The 21,820-nt window shown below is 40.8% G+C and overlaps 1 protein-coding gene across 1 annotated transcript in view; it reads right to left on the minus strand.

Moving 5' to 3' along the window:
- Nucleotides 1–2,117: 2,117 nt before the first annotated feature.
- LOC146510407 (F-BAR and double SH3 domains protein 2-like) overlaps nt 2,118–21,820 on the minus strand; it is a 41,642-nt gene continuing 21,939 nt past the window's right edge. Inside the window, exons 7-20 of the mRNA XM_085174134.1 lie at nt 20,835–20,889; nt 20,624–20,752; nt 20,420–20,542; nt 15,314–15,409; nt 11,996–12,112; nt 9,528–9,626; nt 9,075–9,227; nt 8,844–8,978; nt 7,472–7,555; nt 5,861–6,044; nt 5,553–5,776; nt 5,116–5,326; nt 4,965–5,029; nt 2,118–4,882 (exon numbers count right to left, since the gene is read on the minus strand). Coding sequence (XP_085030260.1) covers nt 4,799–4,882; nt 4,965–5,029; nt 5,116–5,326; nt 5,553–5,776; nt 5,861–6,044; nt 7,472–7,555; nt 8,844–8,978; nt 9,075–9,227; nt 9,528–9,626; nt 11,996–12,112; nt 15,314–15,409; nt 20,420–20,542; nt 20,624–20,752; nt 20,835–20,889 — 1,759 coding nt within the window. The 3' untranslated portion in view covers nt 2,118–4,798. The remainder of the gene's footprint in view (nt 4,883–4,964; nt 5,030–5,115; nt 5,327–5,552; nt 5,777–5,860; nt 6,045–7,471; nt 7,556–8,843; nt 8,979–9,074; nt 9,228–9,527; nt 9,627–11,995; nt 12,113–15,313; nt 15,410–20,419; nt 20,543–20,623; nt 20,753–20,834; nt 20,890–21,820) is intronic.

Here is a 21,820-nt window from a genome sequence, read left to right on the forward strand (position 1 = left end):
TGAGGAGCCAGGCTGTTGTGGCTGTGTATGGTTCTTCCACATGTTACTGAGGCTTTCCAGCAGTGATTTATTGCCAAGAAGCATATTTACAACAAAGAGAAAAAAATGACTAAGCACTAACTGTCTCACTTTTTGTGCTCAGTTAATATTTGTAAAAATTAGACATTGTCACAATCTGGCCAAAGCAGACTGTAGGGGTTGACAAAAAGGACCCAAAACGCAGACTCCAAGAAACAGGGAACAAAACTTGAATGTTAACAAAAAGTGAGCCGTTTAATGAGGCTGATGAAAGGTAAAAACAAAGGGCAAAGCAAACCGAAGCAAAATTAACATAAACCGGGAGAACTAAACAAAGAACATGAAAAACCTGGCCATGAAACATGGCGTGGAGAACAGACGACCTGACAAAGAATGAACAGAAACACAGACTAAATACACACAAGGGTGATTAGGGGGAGTGGAAACACATGGGGAAAACAGCTGACACTAGACTGACATGATGAGACAAAGGAAGCAAAGCTGACTACACTAACATAGGACACAGACTTTCAAAATAAAACAGGAAACATGCGACGAGGACATGACAATATACTCTTGACATCATAAGACACAACTTGAACACATAAAGGGCAAAGGGAGACTAAAACACAGCTGTAGAAGACACAAGGGGAATTGAAATAAACAAATGAGCTCAGATAACCTAAAGAACTTAAACATAACATCCAAATAAACTAAAACTCAAAACGCTGGGTCAATAGACCCAGGAACGTGACAGACATGAAGTCACTCAGTTTTATGATAAGGGGTGATATTATGTAAAGGTGAAGCAAGCATTAGGTCTCCCTGCAACCCTATGGGAGGAAGCCCATGTTGCACAGGCTAGGAGAGGTACCAGGGAGGTTAGACTAGATGGCACGCTTCTGATACTCACTAATATCCAATGAAACTTGTGGGAGAGATACGAACTTCTTACTCCAATGCAAGATTTAGCCTTCTTCAAGGTTTAGTGTGATAATAAAAGGCCGCTGGGGATAATTTCTGCTGTATGGCAGCACACATGGTGTCCAAAGTTTTCCAGAATTGGACAAACTGCAGAATGCCTGAATATGTATTTATTAAAAGTGCAGTCATTTTTCACTGTTTCGCTTCAGAAGCATACATCTTTGCACAGATGATGTTTATATGTTGATTACTGACTTACTGGATTAAAATGTGAACTAAAGCACATTTTAAAGGGTTTATATGCTAAAAAATAAATAAATAAATTAGGTGAAGGAAAAGATCTACAGTCTACAGTAACATCTGGTGTAATATTCACACCTCTGATGAAATCTCACAAGTGTTAGCCCTATTTTGATACCACGATTGTTTACAGTTTGTAATTGGAGAGAAATACTCCATTTATTTTGGGCATGTCATTTTTGAGCAGGAAGCTCAGAAAGCCCTTTGGGGCTTAACAGGTTAATTAGGCCTTTATTTTTTCTATTTCACCAAGTTCTTTTTTTCCATGTAGTTTTTGTCCAATAATTTTTTTTAAATAATCAGATTAATGTTTATTTTAGAATTAAGAAATATTTATATTTTTTATATTTGCTATATACGCAAGCTTGTTACAGCCACCGAATTATTTTGAATTTTTTTGTCATCTGTAGGACAAAATGTTGAATTAAATTAGCGTTAGGGCTAATCTGAGACTTACTAACTCGAAACACTGAGAAAAAAAAATCTAAATTTTGAGATTTTGACCAACAAACATTTTTTTCAACTTCCATGCCTGTAATTATGAAGTCAGTAAAAAAAAAAAAAAAAAAGCAGGTGCTTTTAAAAAAAAAAGTGACTTGTTTTATATACAGCGACTCGGTTGGAGACTTAAAATGGAGCTGAAACATCCTTCTGTGTAGTCATGTAACACATTATTTTAAAATAATATATTTTAAACAGGTGGATGCAGGTATTAAGAGTTAAAACAGAGTCTTGTTCCATTTAAGCTATCTTTATTTCACATTTATTTGTACACAATAAATACAGTTAAACATCCATGGGTGTGTAAATACGACGCCTGGCAGCCGACGCATAGCCGACGCTGTAAAACGTGGGAGGTTTTACGTCCTTTACAAAAAAAAAAAAAAGAATGTCAGATTCTGACTTGATGCATAATCAAGACCAGTAAACAGGTTAACAAAAAATTCTCTAATGGAAAAGAAACTTTAGTTATTCTTTTAATACAACAGGGTAAATGCAAACTTCAAAAATAAGTTTGATGTCATTCAGATCTCAAGGAGATCAACGAGAGCGCAGCGTCACGGCTGACGGATACCTCTTTTCCTCTGATCAGATTCAGCTACAGTTTAATTGCTTTTGTTTTCTTAAAATCCTAATTCTAAAAACAAAAAAGGGGAAAAAAGCTGTGCCATTACTTGCACAGATATCCATCTCTAAGCTCTCTGTAAACTATCAATACGATCGACAAGTCATATCTCAATCAAAGACACTACAATGGCTATTTACGGCTAAATAACAGGAAGTATTGATACCAATACGGCTGGTAAACAAACATCAAACAGGAAATATTGAACAAAACATCCACAATACTGAAAAGGAATAAGAAGACATCAGAAAGTGCTTCACTATAGATTTTAAACTGGACAGCTAGCAGCTCAGGATGGTTTCCTCCTTAAAAATAAAAGGCATCTTTAAACTGCACATGCTCAGTGTAAACTGTCCTCCCCAACAGCGACTGTTACTGGCATCATTAGTGTCGTAAAAACAGTTTTTTTCTGTATTATGCAACATAAAAACAAAAGAGTTAGACTGTGTGTTTGTGTGTTTACGTGCTATGTTTCCCACTTTAAACTTTTCCTAAACATTAGAAGGGGAAAAAAAGATAAGGGATCCAAAACAATCACAGGTAAAAATTGCCACTTTTCCCTTGTTTGTGTAACCGCGAGCGGTCACGTGTGTCGGCGGAGAGGACCAGCCTCTTTTCGAGACTTTTGGTTTGCTCACAAGTGCAGCTCTGTTGCATAGACGTGAATCTGATGGTGGTAACAAAGAGCTACGATGTGAGACACAACGGGGGCGAAATCATAACTATAACATAAAAAATTCTTTCTTCAATCCATAAACGAGGAGAAATTCTGCAGCTAAGGCATTCATAACACGATCAGTTAGAAGTGATGTTTTCCGACGAGCTGAAGGAAGAACTTATCTGTTTTCTTGCAGAGACTTTAATGCGAAACCGGAGCCAGGAGGCAGTTTATCTTAAACATAATCGACTAATGAAGCCAAAAAACAAGTGAAAACATGTGCAATACCTGTGTGGAGCACGGGCAGCCTAAAGATCGCTCAGGTGGAAACAGAAAATTGATTTATGGTTTGCTGATGATGTAATTAGCGATTATCAGACTATTTTTGTCGATTACTGCTCACAATTTCTTTGTATTTTGACCTCAAACAACATTTTTTTGCAATTTAGTGACAACAGAGATACAGAAAAGTGGTTACACCTAAAAAGCAAGGTCACTGAAGGCAGCGGTGTGGTTGTACAATGGTGCTGTAACCTTGTCCTGTCACCAGGGGGCGACGTCAAAATATCTGCTGTTGTCTTGTTGGCCCTTGGCTTACGGTGCATTCCAGATTGAGTTGGAAGTCGGAATTCCTGAGTTTCCAGTAGTAATTTTCATCTGGAACTCCCCCTCAACTAGTATTTCCTTCTTGGAAAGTCAGAGCAGCCTCAACAATCCAAGATGGTGACTGAGAACATAAACATAATCTGCTCTTCAACTCACCTGTATTTGTGACTCGTGATATAAGCCACACGCTAAGCACTTACCACATTCTATCAATGAACGTGCTGCAGCTAAAATAAATCCCATCTTACTTTGCTTTTCTGACTTTCCTGCTGGAATGCAGAAACTCGGGAATGACGTCACTGCCAAAAAGGACCACAGACATCAGAACATTGACACAGCTGCCAGGTTGGAAAAGTGAACAATCAAAAAACCTGTATTTTATTTACAGGCCACCAGGGGGCGACCCCTGCGTCTGTAAAAGACTTCTGGTCCTATAGAGGTCTCTGGGACCTCTGTGAACAGTTCCCTGATGTGTTCACGGGTTCAGTTCTCATTTCAGAACAGCTGAAATGATCAAGACTCACTGAAGGGGTGTGAAATGTGTCTAAATCTAGGGAACAGAGGCCTGATCGACGATATGTTCTGCAGACTCGTGTCTTTGTTCATAAACAGAAAAATGAAGGTAAAACACAAACACTTCCTTCAGTTTGACCTCTCAAAGGTCAAGGTCAGTCCAGTCTAACATGTTTTACTTTAACATGAAACGCTGCTACGACCGAGTCTCAAACAACTGAAAATCCAGGGTCTGCTCGTCAGCTAACGACTCTGTTTTATGCTGTCGGTGCTCGAACTGATGAATGATACCACACGGAGCTCTCTGCAAGGGAACGAATGAGCTCGACTCCCTAAAATATCAGTCAGCGAGTCCAAACACACTGATTTTTACAAACGGATAAAATGATGTTAACTTTTCTATCAACTTCTTTTGCTCGTTATCACCTTATTAACTGTTCGGGGGTGAGAATGAAGCCTTGTACAAACTCTGGGTAAAGTAGTGTTGAGAAACGAGAACACTGAACAGGAAGTTAAAAGAAAAAGGCGCAGCGGTGTTCCTTCTCCGAGTGGGGGGGCTTCTTCCGTCTCCAGGCGTCTTCAGGAGTTTTTAAGTTTCCTTGGGTTTCCTTTGGGAGTGTTTTTACGAGTCCCTGCTCGAGGGGGTGCCACTTTCACACCAGTGTGATCTCAACCTCCTCTCGCCGCTTCACCTGCCCGCGAGGATGCTGCTTCGGGGGCGGAGGTGCGGCGCGTACCTGTAAAAACCCACCGGCTCAGTTAAAATGAAGATAAAAAAGGTCTGCTGTCATTTACGTCACCGCAGAAGGTTTTACTCACGGGTCGGATGGTGCCACCGCCGCTCTCCGGGTATTTGGGGGGTTGGGGGGAGCTTTGTGCTGGGCCTGAAGAGGGCAGAGGAGGCAGATTATTATTCACACCGGCCTTTTTTCTTACAGATAACCACTCACAGACAAACCAGGATTCTTACTGTGAAAGGGGCTTTTGTGTGGAGCTGGCGGCGGTCTGTGGTGTCCGTTGTGATAGGAGGGTGGTCGGCCAATGGGAGAGGCTGTGGCGCTGCAGGGACTCGACACTGGAGAGGACACGGTGGGGGTCTGAAGGGGGCTGCTGTGGAGAGGTCCCGGCTGGAAGGGACCACGAGGGGAGCGCTCGCACTGAGAGAGTGTGGACGGGGAAGCCTTCAACACAAACAGTGGACAGGTGTGCAAACTTTAATATTTTATATAAAATAAAAAGAAATAAATTATTTAACAACACAGGACTTAGTGTCATAAATAAGTTGCTACAGTAGATTCGTACTGCGCTGATGTAGAGGCAGCTGATCCAGGGGGGGGACGCAGTGTGTGTGCGTTCAACCAGAAGAACTTTAATTGTGTAGAAGCGGCTAAGTCAGCGTGAGCCTACCTGTGCGCTGCCGTCTCTTTGCCCATCTCCATTCTCGCTGGTCACGGTGAGATCCTCCACAAGAACCGCGGGGAACACACCAACGACGCCGTTAAACTCGCCCTCCCAGAAGCCATCGTCCTCGTGGGTCTCTCTGCTCAGGATGCGGATGATGGCGCCTTCTGGGAACGACAGCTCATCTTCCGTTTGTCCCGCGTAGTCGTACAAAGCCTTTGCGAATGAAACTGCAACACAGACAGTGGCAACGAGGGTATTAAACAAAGCAGGAAATCAAAACTCTGATATTATCTGGTGGAGGCGGATCTCACCACTGGAGTCTCCGTTGACGGAGCCGGTTGGGAGTTCGGTTTCAGGTTCGGTGGAGTTGCTGGAGGAATGGGATCGGGCGTCCAGCGCGGCCAGCGACTGCAGCATGCTCAGCAGGCTGTTGGAGGAGGGCAGCTGCAGGTATTTCTCTGGGACGTAGCCCACCTGTCCGCTACGGTTTCTGGCCTGGAAACACAGACGATGACAACAGCCAAAAATGTTTCAACAGGAAAACTCCTAATGAGAAAAAATAAAGTCAGATGTAAAGAGTAGGGCTGTAACAATATCACTGCATCGTCGCCAGAATTTAATAACAGCCACAAAGAGAATAATAGGACAGCTTTTGTTCTCTCTTCCTGAATTAACGAGACATCTAAAATCCTAAACAAGCCTCCGCTGAATTCATGAAGCTTGAACCTCCCCTCCCACTGCTTACTTATTTTCATTCAGATTGAAAACACTCAGAGGTATTGGGATCTCTGTTGGGGCATGCTGTGGGGAATCACAGCACTAAAACAGATCTATATATAATTAAAATAAATACCCCATTAAAAACACTATATCTGTATATGAAAAGATAATCACCTAAGTAAATATACATAAAATATTGGCTCAACACGTGGAACATTTGCACAATGGCTCACAGGGAAGCCAGACTTACACAATAAACCAAAGTAAAACAGCAACAATGCACAATGTTCCTTCAGGGAAATGATCTGAAAACAACCACACACAAAGTACACAATGACTACACACCAGCTGCTCTGCAGAGGCTTTTATAAAAGAATGACTTCTCACAATGATGGGAGCATCCACAGATGACATTTCTACATTTAAGTGTACACCACTGACCACCCGAAAAATGCCCTCAAAGACTTCTCAAAATTTCTCCCAAAGGTCCAGGAGCAACTTTGTAGCAGTCTGTGACAAACAAAGTGAAAATGATAACTAAGTAGCTGGGAGATCATCAAATTAACATTTTATATCCATGACCAGGTCACTCCGCAGATCTAAAACCGATCAAGAGTCCACTAACCGCTGTTAAAAAGCAGAAGCTGACAAACTGTGATCAAACCGGAGCGCTGCTGAGGCAGGATTGGATCACCATCAATCAGGTTTTGGCCCAGATTTTCAGTAGCTGCACTTAAGCTATGAATTTAAAAACTGCCTCATTCATGAATTATTGCATTCACAAACTTGGGTGCCATGCCCACCCACCTGCCTGCCCGGCTGGGTGACGAGAATCTCCCATCAGCTCTTTACGGCTGCGGGGCCAAAAAACGAAGCCGAGAACTGTGTATTTGTACATTTTTTGATTTGTCTTTATGTTCAGCAGAGCTTCTACCACCCAGGCCAACCTGACCTGCCTCAATGCACCGCAAGCATTTTAGTTGAATTATTCTCATTCCTGAAGCCACATCAGTCCAACTGATCCCAGAGAAACACTAAAACATCCAGCAGATAGTCTGTACCGGTGCGAGTTCTTATAAAAACTGAAACTAAATGTTTGTCAAACAGTCTAAGAGCCAGAGAGTGAACTAATACACAAAACAACCAACCCTCAAACATGAGAGTGCTTCTGCTACACAACTGTGTTTGTGTTATTTTTGTACCTTGACCCAGTCCTCCATGTCGCCATCATCGATGACCTCCAAGATTTCCTGCTCCTCGATGGTCAGCTCGTCCGGCTGAGAAGCCTGCAGACAGACAAACACGTTAATTCAATTAAAGCTGCGATGCAACAGTTTAACCATCTTTATTTCATCCGTGATGTATATTTTTCAAATACCGCCACACTGGTGAACGGACAAAAATGCTCACTGTGGCTTCAATGACATCAGCCAGAACACTGAAGAAAACACTGAGACCATGCCTGCATTAATACCACACTTTACTCAGGACTCAGGTAATATAAAACAACGAATACTCCAAAGCAGCACAAAACTCAGACTTACACTAGAATTTCTGTACAAATTCAGAGAGCAGGTGTTTTAAACCTGGACACGGAATCATTAATGCCACAAAGTTTGGGAAAGTAAATCCAAATGGGGGTTAAACACGACTGGAACTGATTAAAAACAGCCAAAACAAAAAGTGGCTTTACTTCAAAGTCAGAATTATAATTGGTGACATGTTAAAGATCTACGTCCAATCCAAATATTTAAATCATGTGTGGAGAGGTTAACCGTATTTACATCTTAATAGATTTTATGACGATATCCATCCAGCAGGGATGGAGGAAATCCCAGCCAGCTTTGTAGGCTAACACAGAGAGCATCCACATTATAATGCACCACACAGACAGCAGACTTCAACCACACTTTTAGAAAATATAACAGGAATGAACACTCAGCCATCGAGTCTCCAGCTGTCTGTGTCAGTAACAGAAGCTTTAATCTAACAGGTTTGTCTTTTACTGAAGGAGGAACCTGAAGAGAACCACAGAGGCACAGGAGAACATGACAAGACACTTAAAAATATTTAAATATTAATCATATAATTACCAGAAAATAAGGTTAAACCTACAGAATCCTAAAAATACCTTTCCTTTCACTTCCAGCCGTTTTATGTATTCTGCATGAAAATGAGGTTTACGGAGGACAGAAAGTGTAACTCTGCAAGTCACTGTTCTTCCAAAAACACATTTTTTGTGGCTCCTGAATCTTCATCCAACAATATCCAGCTACGCCAGCTTCCTGCATTTTCTAATAATGACTGCTTCTGTAACTCCCAACAAACACTCCCCGTGCCTCGAGCTCGAGGCAAGGCCGGCCTCTACACGTTAACGAGTTGTCAATACAGAAAGCGCAGAGATGCTGCAACAGCAATCAAACAGTATTTTTTTCAGAGCAGTGACACTGGTGGTTTAGAAGACTAAACTCAGACTCGACTCGCTGCAAACACATCAGGCTTTGTAGATGTCACCATTTCTCTGGGCACTGACCGACTCATCGGCTACGACCCTGCTTAAGCGTGTGTCGTTACCTTGTAGGAGTAGAGCACTTTGCAGGTGAGTGGATAGTTTTTCAAGGTGCTGGAGGGGCTGGAGCTGCTGTCGTCCAACACTTCACCGCTGTCCTCCATCTCCTCTTCGTCCTCTCGCTCCAAATCTGCTGTTACCTACGGATGTTAGACCGACATCTGCGTGAAGGGCACAAATCTACAGCGCATATACTTCAAAACTACAGCACTGTGGCATCGGAGTTTTTGTCTTACGGAGAGTGAAGGATCGTGGGTACTGAGGTTGTTCCAGCGCTCGTTCTCCAGCTCCTCCATCACCTGGTTCATCGCACTCTTCAGCCACGTTTCAACCGGGACTCCCGCCTCCCTTAGCAGGTCCAGCCGGGCCTCGGCTTTCGCTTTCACCGTCTAGCAGCAAAAAAAATAAATAAATAAAGGTGAGTTAAAGACCACCAGACTTTCACAACCCACTGACAAGCCCCCCACCCCCCAAAGAATAAAGAAAACACAATGAGATTAGTATGAAAATAAAATAAATACTTGTGTAATGTGTTTTAAACACCTCTGCTCTCTTCTAACAGAACATTAATCCTTTAAATCTGTCACTTCACCTTTCAAACCAGCAGGTGGCGCACTGGGGCAACTTTAAATAAGGAGAAACTGATTCAGAAGATGGAGAAATCGCTGATCTAGAAGTTCAAAGGTTACCTCTGCCCTCCGGAGACTCTGCCTGGCCACCTCCATCTTGGTCTCCAGCTCGCTGTTGTTTGGCTCCGAAGCTTCCTGGGTCCCGTACTCCTCCAGGGCCTGAAAACAAAACAATTACAACCATTGTGGTGACGTATACAAAGGAACACACGGAATAGATGGAAACGGTCCAACAATAAAGCGATCAACATAACCAGGGACATCTGGAAACAGGTCGCTGCACGAGCTGTGCTCACTTATCTTAAACCGGCTTTCGCAATAAACCAGTGAGACGGAGCTCTTATCACTTTTAACCTTTCATGCTGCTGTAAAATATGGAGGAGTTTATGATGTCGAGGTTTATTATTATCATCCAGCTGACCGGCTACGCTGCATTAAAGGCCAAATTCCAGTTTAATGGGAAAAAGTGACACATCAGTGCATTTTGTACACTTCCTGCAAAGATTTTCCAGGGATTGTGTGAGTAAGGGGTGACAAACCACATCAGAATAACTCCAAACCCAAACACAGACACAACACGCACGTTTAGATTCAGAGACTTAAACTTCCCAGAGGATTTCCTTCTCTTTGCAGAACGTCACACTCATCATGTCCAAAGGGTAATTTTGACTCCTCTGGAATTGTAAAAACTGTTAAATTAAAATCCCGTGATCATCATATTTCGTGACTTTTCCTTATATGGGTTTATTCATTATATAGTGAAAGCAAAAGTAACAAAAATTACCACCACTCATACCTTTAACTGCTGAGGATATCATTTTGATAGGCATCAAAATTTATGTCAATGCCAATTTTACTTATAGAGCACATTTCATTACATGCAAACTGTGCTTAAACAGAAGAGGCTCAAGGCTGTGAGAACAAGAAAATAAAATTTAAAATAGAGATTGCAAATGCATTTTGATTAGAAGGCTACAGTAACGTGAGCCAAAGCTACCTAGACATGACTGATGGGTAAATATATTGCCTCAACTGCTGCTGTTGCAGGATGGGGGCAAGACTAGCATTACATTTTTTCCCCAATATGAAAACATGGACCAGCTAATTTTAACATATTTTTAAATCCACAGATTCTCCAAAAAAGCTACAGGATCTATTTTTAACAATAGAGGGCTCAACAAGTAATCTGTAGCTCTAAAACTAGCAGATTTTTACACCCTAAAAGAGAATTTAAACATCTTAAACATAAACAACTTTGTGGAACTTTATTTTTAATGGTGTTTTATGTTTAAAACCAGAATTTGCCAATTTTTTTGCTTCGCTTTATGAATCTAACAAAACACAGAAAAGTTGTTTCTGTTGTGAAACAGCAGATGGTGCTACGCTGGCACTGACCGGATTGTAACAGATGGACTTTCAGGACGTTTCTGTGTCGAACAGCCATCCAGTCAGATCGTCTCTTACACAACAAGAAAAGAACATGCTTATGTCATTACAATAAAGAAAACCTATCTGCTATGTGTGTCTGCTGTTTTAAATATAACATCTTATTTGACTGACTGATTGATTCGATTTGAACTAATTAGATTACTGGATCGCTGTGAATAACGATTACACGCTTTACTCGGAGCACAAGGACCAGTGTTACCTGCTGTGTTTTCAAATATCAACACCGTGCTTTAATCATTTACATACACCATGTGTAACTTAATTCACTGCACGGTGTCTGGACTGTTACACCACGTCAGCATTATAAACCCTTTCTTAGTCGTCTCATGAATGACATGGTTATATTTGTTTCTATTTTCTTCTAATCAATAAAAATATAATTAAACAATTTCAGCCCCCCCGCTAGAAAGCACAATAAGGACATGAAGCAAGGAGAAGTTTCTATATATGGCTATTTTACGTCACACCGTGGCACATCTTTCACTCTGGAACGAGTTTATATTTTTAATTCTTAATTAATTTTTTTTTTATTGTCAACATCTAACTGTTTGCTTGGTGTTCGAAGTGTCTCAGGCTGATATTTGCATAAGTCGCATTTGATCTCATTCTGATGTTCCGGTTCAAACTAGAAAGGATATGATGAAGTGTTTAACATGACAACATGATTTATGTCCTGACACTTTGCCTGTAGAGTCAACAGCAACAGAGTTAACAGCCACGAGTTTAAAAGTGTTCATTAAAACACCTTTGAACTTCTCTCAACATTAACAGACCACAGAAAAATAACGCAAAAAGAACTCAATAACAATTACTACCTCACAGCAAACATGCACTACAACTGTAACACTGCATGACCTGCTGCATTTTATGACCCATTTGCACCAGATGCATACAGAACAGAAAATTGTACTTATTGTTTTATTGTAATATAAGGAACTAATTGTATTACAGGGAGAAGTTGTGCACTGGATATGTGCACAATGAAAATAAAGTACTTCAGTAAACACACAGACTGACATGGTTACACCATCTTTGTCCTGATGCCTGCAGAAACTGTCTGTGTTTGATGAGGTTCTCACCTTCTGAGTGTGGATGATGCTCTTGTATTCTCGGGCCACGCGGCTCGCCCATTTCCTCGCCTCCTTATCCAGAGTGTGCTCCTCCGCCGTCCCACTCTCTTTCTGCAGTTGCACCACCTACAGCGAAGACAAACACACCAGCGTATAACAAAGAATGTTTTTACTAATAAGTAAATTTCATAACATTATCATTCAGACAGTTTTTGAAGTGTTTTATTCTGAAATGTAAGTTACAGCTTTTTCCCCAGTGATACAGATACAGGCTTTAAACTAACCGCCCTGATTTGCTCCAGGATGGCTGGTGAGTTTCAAGACTTCTGACGAGCCAGGTTTATATTTGTTGACTTTAAGGTGTGACGGTCTTCAGTTTTTATTTTCTTCTAAACCCCGACAAAATGAGTTAAGCCATTTCCACATGACATCAGCTGTGTGTCTGAATATGGAGGGGAGAGGCTGGGTGGAGGGAGTGTGGGGGTCAGTGCACTCTGGTGAGGCCCGCTCACAATGCCTCCTTTTCACAGATGGGCTGTTCACAGGGCCCGGCCTACCTCCTGCCCCTCCCTCCCTCCCAAACTCAGCTCTATTCCTTACCGGATCCCTCCGTCTGGTGCAAGTGGTATGAAGGGTGGGTGCAGGGGGAGGCAGGGGAGGCTCTCCACCACTAATGTTTTCTTTAGGAACAGGCTGCTGCTTGTTTGACTTCCAATGAAAACAACACCAGCGTTTGCAGTTTGAACAAATTGTCTAGTGTTGTCCGGCGGGGCAGAGGAGAAAAGGAGCGGCGGAGCTGGGCGGCAGACTCGGACTTTTTTACATCCACGAACGGGAGTCGTCACACTTCGCTTGGCAGACCTGCGGCGTCACCTTACAGCCTGATAGGAAAATATTTTTGGACCAAAGCTGACATTTACATTAATTTTTATAGTGGGCAAAGAATCCAATAAAAGCCAAATGTGGCTGTAAAATTATTTAAAATAGACTTAAGGCCACAAGCAGACACTGCGGGCTTCATGAGCAGGTGCACCTGAATTAGCATGTCTGCAATGGGACTCATAAAGGAGTTTAGGATGTGTATTTTATATACGGATATATACTTTTATCACATAAAGTGCAGCTCCCAGGGCAGATTTTGACCACAGCAGGGGTTTCAGACCTGAACTGGCACTGAAAAACAATCCAGGCAGTCAAGTTGAACTGAGAAATCCATAAAGCTGAGAGCGTAACAGATGCAAAACAGTCGGAGGGAAGCAAAGAAGGAAGGAAGAATTTAGCAACTCTGGCAAGTCATCTCAGCAGCATCATTTCACCAGCCATATTGTGGCAATCATGAGGTGAACAGCAGCATTTGATTTTCTGTAAACTTCTTACCTAACTTTAAAGGCCTGTTACATGTTACATGACCTGTTACATGTTACATGACCTGTTGCACAGGGCTATCAGGTAGAAAGGGAGGTTCAGACCTGCGGGTGTTTTATAAAATAAAAATCCTGGGTCATTCCACACACACATGACCCCACATGACCCCGTTACAATCAGCTGAATGTATATGTGTAATAACTTTAGTACATTTAATGAAGTCATGAATAAATATTACCTTCATTCTACTTATTTTTTTTATGAATTATAGGCCCAGAAAGTGCATAGTGGTGGGTTGAAATGTAAAACTTTTTCAACTTTTGAAGATTTATAATTTTGTAAGTACAGGAGATATCTATGTGAAATTAACAGGGCTGGAAAAACACATTAAAGCTCTGGTAAAAAACAAACAAAAAAAAAAACTGCAAATAATCAACTTTAACCCTCATGCCACAATCTAAAGCCAAAATCTTGTTTCCTTTAATCAACTTTGAGTTGTTTCAAGTAGTTTCAAACAGCAATTTAATCTCTATGATGTGGAGAAACAGAAGCAAACATCGGTGCTGCCGGATGTTTTGTGTGTTTTCTATTAATTCACCGGCGAATACAGCATTTTGAGTAAAACTCTCAAAGCTCTTAACATGTGTGCTACCAAGTGAGTGCAAATGAAACTTCTCCATATTGTTTTACAACATTAACATTTTTTTGTATCGAAACCGTGAATTTTGTGTATCGTTGCACCCCTAATATATATATGTACTGAAGTGCAAATTAAAAGTAGAGGTTGTGCATTTATTTAGGAAGATAAACAGTCTGATAAAGTCGGAACAAACACGAGCTGGAAATAGTCCCACGGTGAGGAAATGAGACGACACATCTGTAAATAAAAACTAAAAATGGGAAATAATCTAAGTTCCTGTGCAGGGCGAGGAGTACAGTACAAAGTCAAGAGTTCACTGTTCTGCCTTCAGGCTCATAGTTCAGACTAACAAAGATAAAGACCAATCACGCAGGACTTATTATGTTTCCTGCTTTGACTTCTTACCCAGACTGTTCCATAATGTGTGTGCAGCACTTTTGTGATTAAAATCTATTTAAATTAGTCATTTATTTCAGTGCAGACAGATTATTGACACTCAAACAATGGAGCTACTTTGTCTGTTACTTACAATTTTTTTAGAAAATTAGAAAAATTTGAACATTTTTTCCTGCTTGTGTATCAATTTAGAGGAAAAGTCATCGCCCAGCTTCTCAAGCTTCACAATCCAGTGATCATGAATGTCTAAAAACAAAAAATATTTTCTGCATCTGGTATTGTTGAGATGATTAACTCCAAAATGGTGGATCTGCTCTGCCTAAAGCCACTTTGAGCATCAAGGTCCTGAGCTGAGTCCAGTCCGGGCTTTTGTGGCCACGTGGCTCGGCCAGCTCAGCTTTCAGGATGCCCGTGAGCTGCTTGTTCCACTCGTCTGATTTTGTATTGATTGTTGTCTAAACAAATTAATCTGTCATCTGTTGAGCTTTGTTCCACTTCTCAACAATCTCCTCTGATCTGTTTTCATTACAGCATTTTATCTGTGGTTTCCAACCTGTGCAGTCCAAACCTGAAGGATCCACATTTTCACTTCACTTTTCTGTAGAAATTGATTTTCTGGTAAACTGATCAACACCTCCTGCCAACTAAATTAGTCAAACACGAACCTTATTTTATGCTACAAAATTTGTATTAAAAGCAACCCAAACACTTTGAGATTTGGATTTTAATCGTTTCAAAAATTATTCTTCAAGTTTTACTTGAACATTTTAGAGAAATCATGTTAAGTTCTAGATTTTTAAGGTTGGGGATTTCATTCCATGCATAATAAATATGAGTTTATCTTCCCCAATAATCACTAAAAGCAATCGCATGTGATATTTTATGCATTTAATAATGAATAAAAAGAGAAAAACATCAGGATTTACCGTGTCTGAGTCGACAGGCTGGAACATGAAGTCTGGTGCTTGCTGGAACGCCATGTTCTTCTGCACAAACAGCTGCTGGTGAAACTCCTGCAGAACCTGCATGCGTTTCAAGGGAACAGACAAAAATATACATATATACTTATTTAAGGTTTATCACAAGATTACAAATCAGCCCATGTCTAAACCTGCATAATTAACACTTAGTAAAGCCTTTAGGGTTCAGGCTTGCTCCCTATTAAGTTTTCATTTCTTGCCCACATTTTCTTCTATTTAAAATTAACTTTAGAAAAAAAGACCTCCAGCTGAATGAATTGTGGTCAGTGATCTGTGTAGCTTAGGGCCACATTTATAATTTTTTATTTTCCATTACTCTGTCAGTTTATTTCTGTCGTATTAAGTTATTTAATTTGCTTATAAAATGAACTCAAATCAGCTTTTTATTATTTTACACAAGTCAAATAAAAGAAAACGCCAATAACAATTAAGAGAATGACCATAAAGCCGTTTCTGGTTACTATCAGCTGATCTGAATGCTGATGACCACTCTGGTGTTTGTGGTCACAGCCTGACATTAAAGACGTATCACAGGCTCGAATTCACCGCCTGCCTATTTTCACACAGACTATTTTTAACCCTCCAGCTGCTGAAAGCTTAAAGAGACAGTTAACAAATTATATAACATATCACTGTAAGTAACACAGGTGAAGGTACAAACAGTTTTAATTCTAATTTCAGGTTTTTTCTAAAGCCAGCTAAAGAAGCCGGGGACTGGACCACCACCTGGACCACAAAGCTCTCTGCCCACCCGAGGGAGGACGAAGTACCTGTGTGGATATTTTAAGCTGAACTCATGGGGCACAGCTATCAGCTGTTCTGGAAAAAAAAAGAAACCTCCCCAGTACTGGTCCCAGGCTGGTAACTTTGGTCTTTTAAATTGTACTTAAGTTTGGCCCCTCATCAAGAACCAGTTGGGGAAACCATACCAGGGGACAGCATAGCTTCTCCTCCTCAACTGTGATCATTCACAGAAAGGAAAGGAGCCAGTGTAGGTGGTTTGACTGGCATCTGAAATAGGAGGCCTCCAGAATGTCTCCGAGACGAGCTGGTAAGGGCAGACCAAACACACACTGGACACATTGGGACACATTATGTATCTCGGCCGGCTCGCCGTGGTATCCCAGTATTCGCTGCCTGTCTGTTGTCAGACGCATTTGTGTCAATACCGCTTAAGTGGGAAAAGGAACTTCTGGACATCTCTGCTTGGACTGCTGACTCAAGTGTCAAAAAATGATTTGATAGAGGAACTTGTATTGGAAAAAAGAGGAGCAGGGTATTGATCCCTGTTGATTTACCCGTCAGTCTACAGTCATACCTTTACCTATGGCTAAAATCTGACACAAATGAGCATCTTCTGAAGGATGTCTGAGCTCTGCCTTAGAAACATGATGAAGAGCTACTCGTTTACACTGAAAGGCACCAGAGTGGTGGCTCACTGTTCTCCAGGAAGAGCAGGAGTAGGTGGCTAGGGAGGGGGACGTCTGGGCATCTGCTTAGATTGCTGCCCCATGACCGGACTCAGATAAGCAGCAGAAAATAGATGGAAGGAAATCAGGTTTAGTAATATCAGTTTTATATTCTTTAAATCAAAATCTCTGATGTATCATGACAAATGTGTCTTATTAAGGTCTTTATCCACTTTTATCTTTATCTCCACACAGTAACATTACATTATATTTTCTCATATCAGTATGAGATTACAACAACAGCTTTTTTTGGCCCCCAAACTCCAGATAAACAGGAAAAAGGAGCATTTGGACAGTCGTTTGTCACAGCTTGGGTCAAATCTGGACAGAGCAGGCGGTGTATACACAACATTCTCAGCTTACTACTGAACTGAAACTAAAGAGGAGAAAGAACTGGAGTATAAAAAATGAAACATTAATGCACTGTTGGGAGTAAACTGTGATAATAGTAATCTAAGTTCAACAATTGTATTTATCTGAGAGGCATTACTTTCCTTCCATCAGACCCATAGAATACAATTTAAACTCACTTTAAACATGCTGTTGTGCAACCCCTGCTTTAAAAAACTCAGCTTAGATCCTTCTGTGAAATGTCAAACCAAACTCCAAACTAACTTTTCAGTCTAAACTGGAAAAAAAAAAATCTTTTAGACCCAAATGAAGTCCTTCCTGGATGAACAAGCAATTTTGGAAGTGTTCCAATCTGGCACTAAAACTCACTGCAGCACTGAGTCCGCTCTGTTAAGACTTTTTAATTACATTTTTTAGCAGCTGACTCGGGTGACTGTGTGCTGCTTGTGTTATTGGACTTAACAGCTGCCTTTGACACCATGGACCATGAGATCTTTATCTATAGGTTGGTGTGGTGGGTGGGCATCACTGGCTAAGCTCTCTGGTGGTTTACGTCCTACCTCTCTGATAGAAGTTTCTGTGTCAGCACTGATGATTTTACCTCCACCTTTACTCCCATCCCTGGAGTGGGGGGCCACAAGGCTGAATTCTTGGACCTCTACTTTTCTCTCTGTACCTGCTGCCTCTTATTATTTTTCAGAAACACAGCATTTCTTTTCCTTGTTACAAGGAAGTCAAGTTTATTTCCCAGTAAAGCACATTGCTGTGTTCCCTGTTCAGCCTCACCTTGACCTCCTTATTGACATTGAGATGGACTATCATTACATATTTGGGTGATGATACCCAGTAGTAAAATACTGTCAAAATTAAGACCCTTCTCTTTAAATGCAATCTTAAAACAGTAACGCTTGCTCTTATAATAATCTCCTCCCACTACTGCAATATGCTTCTTATTGGAAGAAGCCAGGCCTCCTTTGCTGACCTACAGACGCTCGATTTGTAACAGGTACAAGTAAAGAAGAGCACATCACGCCAACTTTGGCTTCCCTTTACTAGCTTAAGGTTCATTTAAAAATACACTTACATTATTTTTAATAGTTATGCCCCATTAAAATGGGGAAAAACTATTAAAAATGAGATGTTGACTGTGACCATACCTTTCTCTTTAAGCACTCCTTTATTGTTAACTTCTACATCTCTTATGTATCTTTTACTCTCTGGCCTGTGTTTGTCTTTCATGTTTGGTTTTATTGTGTGGCCCTGTTGTTTTAAAGTGCTTTATAAATAAAAATTGGATGCTATGGTATATTTAGACCACAGAACTCAAAACAAACAATAAAACATTCATGAGAGTTTCGTCTAGTCAAATCAGAACGTCACTTTACGCAGCGCACACATAAGATCTGTTTCTGTGTTGACACAGGAAGCACATGGGCTGTAATGTAAGCCCTGCCAAAAACCGCTGCACCCACCGCTTCCCTCACTCTTCCCTCTGATTTGTTCAGATTCAGGCCTGAGCAGCAACAAGATGCCCCTCTGAAGGTGACCTGAGAGGCCAACGGGAGCTCAGCAGCGTGTAACCAAGGAGCGGCAACGTAACTCAACCCATTTAAATTAATTAGCAGTTAGTGAGGCGCTCGACTTCAGCTCTTCTAAGGTTCGCAAAGCAAGTTACTGAATTTTTAGAGCCCTCCAAAAGTGATCAAAAGAAGGACTGATCCACATTTACAATAACAGACCTAATGACTACAGCACTGCACTGGGATCAACAATAGGACTGCATGAACATAAAAAACTGGGTCATCAGAGAAAGGTCAAAAACATAGATGGTATCTGAGAGATGGACTCAAAGTGAGCTTTTGCCCTCTGCCACGTTACATTGCTGTAGCCAGAAGTTACCAAATTCGGATGAGAGTGTGGATTGCTATCATGCATATATATGTATATATATATGTACTGCTAAGTGGCAGATTAAAAACTATAGTATATAGTATAGAAGTATAAGAAGTATAGACTTCTTGGATGGTCTGTGTTAGGGTTAAACATCAATCAAACCAGTCACAACACAGTCAACTCCAGTCTCTACATGGAATAAAGTCACCCCTCCCAGAGTTCTTAGAAAATTAGAAAATATCCATAAAGACCAAACTACTTTATATACTAGGCTGTAAACATGCTTATAAGTGTATGGAGACTGACTCATTTACTTTGAGACTGACTCCAACAACCTTGTGACATGACTGGTGAGCTTCCCAGTGTGTCAAAAGTAGGCATAACCAGTGCCAGTGTTTATTTTACTCCTACATCATAAGTGTCATCATTGCAAAGCTGTATCAAACACAGCTTGTTCAAGCATAACTATGCATATTTTTGGAAAAACTGTTTTGGTTTTGCCAAAATTACGTTTGTGTCCGAAGTAACTTGTGTCCAAGTAAATTTTGAATTTTAGGACCAGATGCAGTAAACACCTTAAGGCATAAACTGACTGACAAAAAATATTTTTACACAGAAAGCCAAGTGGTTTAACAAAATCCAGTCTATTATACACAAAAAAGTGCTGCACAGGTTCCAGTTTTATTCCTGGAAAATGTGGTGGACACAGTTTATAATATAGTCTGACTCATCTTTCATTTAATATCAGTCTGTAGTCCTTAGCGGTAACTTTAAACCTTACTCTAATGACATACAACCAGAGCGGCCAGGCCTTTCAAACAACAGCTGAAGTTACAGAAAAACAAAACAAACATGCAGCTGCACACCTGAAGATACGTTGATATCTTTGGTACAAGCATTTATTTCAGGATAAAATTAAAAATCTATTTATTTACAGTGTGATTTTCTGGTCTTACTGACCCACTACAAGCCACAGTCACCCTTTTTTTGACACAGCGCTTTATCTTAACTAACACTGGGTTGTGGGAAGGCTGGAGTCTATCACAGGGTGAGAGGCGGGGTTACACCCTGGACACCCTGACAGTCCAGTGCAGTCCAGTCGAGTTTTTGCAAACCTAAAAAACGTATGCTTAGCTGTTACATCTGACAATCAAACACTCTCACATCCACACCTACAACCACAGTGTTACGGTTAATCACAGCACCACCATGCTGTCTTACTCCACATTCAGCTAGCAGGTTATGCAGGTTAAGTAACTACAAACGGGTCTGTGTACCTGCCTATTTGGTACAAACATGGGTGTGAGGTGGTGGATGTCCTGCAGGCTTTAAGACTCACCCCATTTGAGCTGTTGAGGATCTGATTGAAGATGTTGTGGACAGCCTGGTAGGCTTCTAGCTCTGTCTGACACAGTGACACCAGGTAATCCTTTACCTGCTCGTAGATCCTCCCATCTAAAATCTGTATACAGTGATAGAAAGGTTTGTTTAGATTTATGCCATGTCTCCTTTCACCCACCAATTCAGATGTATATATGCTCACCTTGATGCAGTCAATGAGGTCTGTGTTGTAGTAGCGCTGCTGGTGCGCATTCGCGGCTGCAAGCATGAGAAGGTAGTCATTTCTGGCGTGCGTGGCTTTGGAGTTGCACTCGCTCCGCTTTGCTTTCAGCTAGAAGAGGAAGAAAAGTTTAAACAGCTCATACAACAAAAACGCCACTAAACGTTGGGCTCGTGGACTCATGATCTTATACCTTTACGCTGGCCCTCTGAAGACTGGATCTGGACTGGAAGAGACTCAGCTTTGACCTGCGGAGAAGATACAAAATCATTTCTCTTTGGTTTTTAACATGAGCATCAATGTTTTGCCTCAAACATCAAATTTAGGCGGACAACATAAAAAAGGAGCCTCAGTTGGATGTTCAATTACAATAAGTAAGTACAAAAATGTACCAAAAGGTGTCAATACCTCACATGGAGGAGAGGTCAAGTTCAGGGACAGTTATTTAAGGTGAGCCCAATAACTGCCTATGTAGAAACATCTATCAATCAAACCGGCCACGCCCCTAAATCCAATAGCCAGGTACTTACAAAACAAATAAATAATTAAAACAAAATAAAACTCATTCTCTATGCTGTTAGGAAAATGAAAAATACCCACAGAGGCAAAAGCTGTGAATGGCACTTTACATTAGTTAGCCATCAAGGGTAGATAAGCTGAGGTTGCAGTAAAGTAATTAATGAAACAGAAGAGTGTTGATAAACTACGAAACAAGCCTGACTCTAGAAGGAGATTATACTCTGTGGTCATGGATGAGAGGCCTTTCGTTTTATAATTTTATCAAATCTGCTTCATGTCTGCTTGAGAGACACAGGAGCAGCTCATGAACTATAGCGCTGTATCTTATTTGTCTCATTATGACAAATTAAAACCTACATTAGAAGGAAGTAAAAATCTAAAGACAGCAGAACAATCAAAACAATGGAATCAGTGTAATGATCATTAACACTATTACAGTGACACATTTAATACCCACGTTACTCTGCTGGAACCGGATTGTTTACAAAATTAACATATGTGCATTTTGAACATGATATTCCCTTTTAATTTTAATGCTTGTTTAATGTTTGATGGTAATTACCTTTGTCCACCTATAGTAAATCAAAAATTAAATTCCATGCTCTTGTTTAATCAGGTAACTCAGTCAGATGACTTTTATCTAATGCAGTTTGAGCCTCA

The sequence above is a fragment of the Neolamprologus multifasciatus genome, chromosome 10 (genome assembly GCF_963576455.1).
Source record: "Neolamprologus multifasciatus chromosome 10, fNeoMul1.2, whole genome shotgun sequence".
Taxonomy (NCBI): Eukaryota; Metazoa; Chordata; class Actinopteri; order Cichliformes; family Cichlidae; genus Neolamprologus; species Neolamprologus multifasciatus.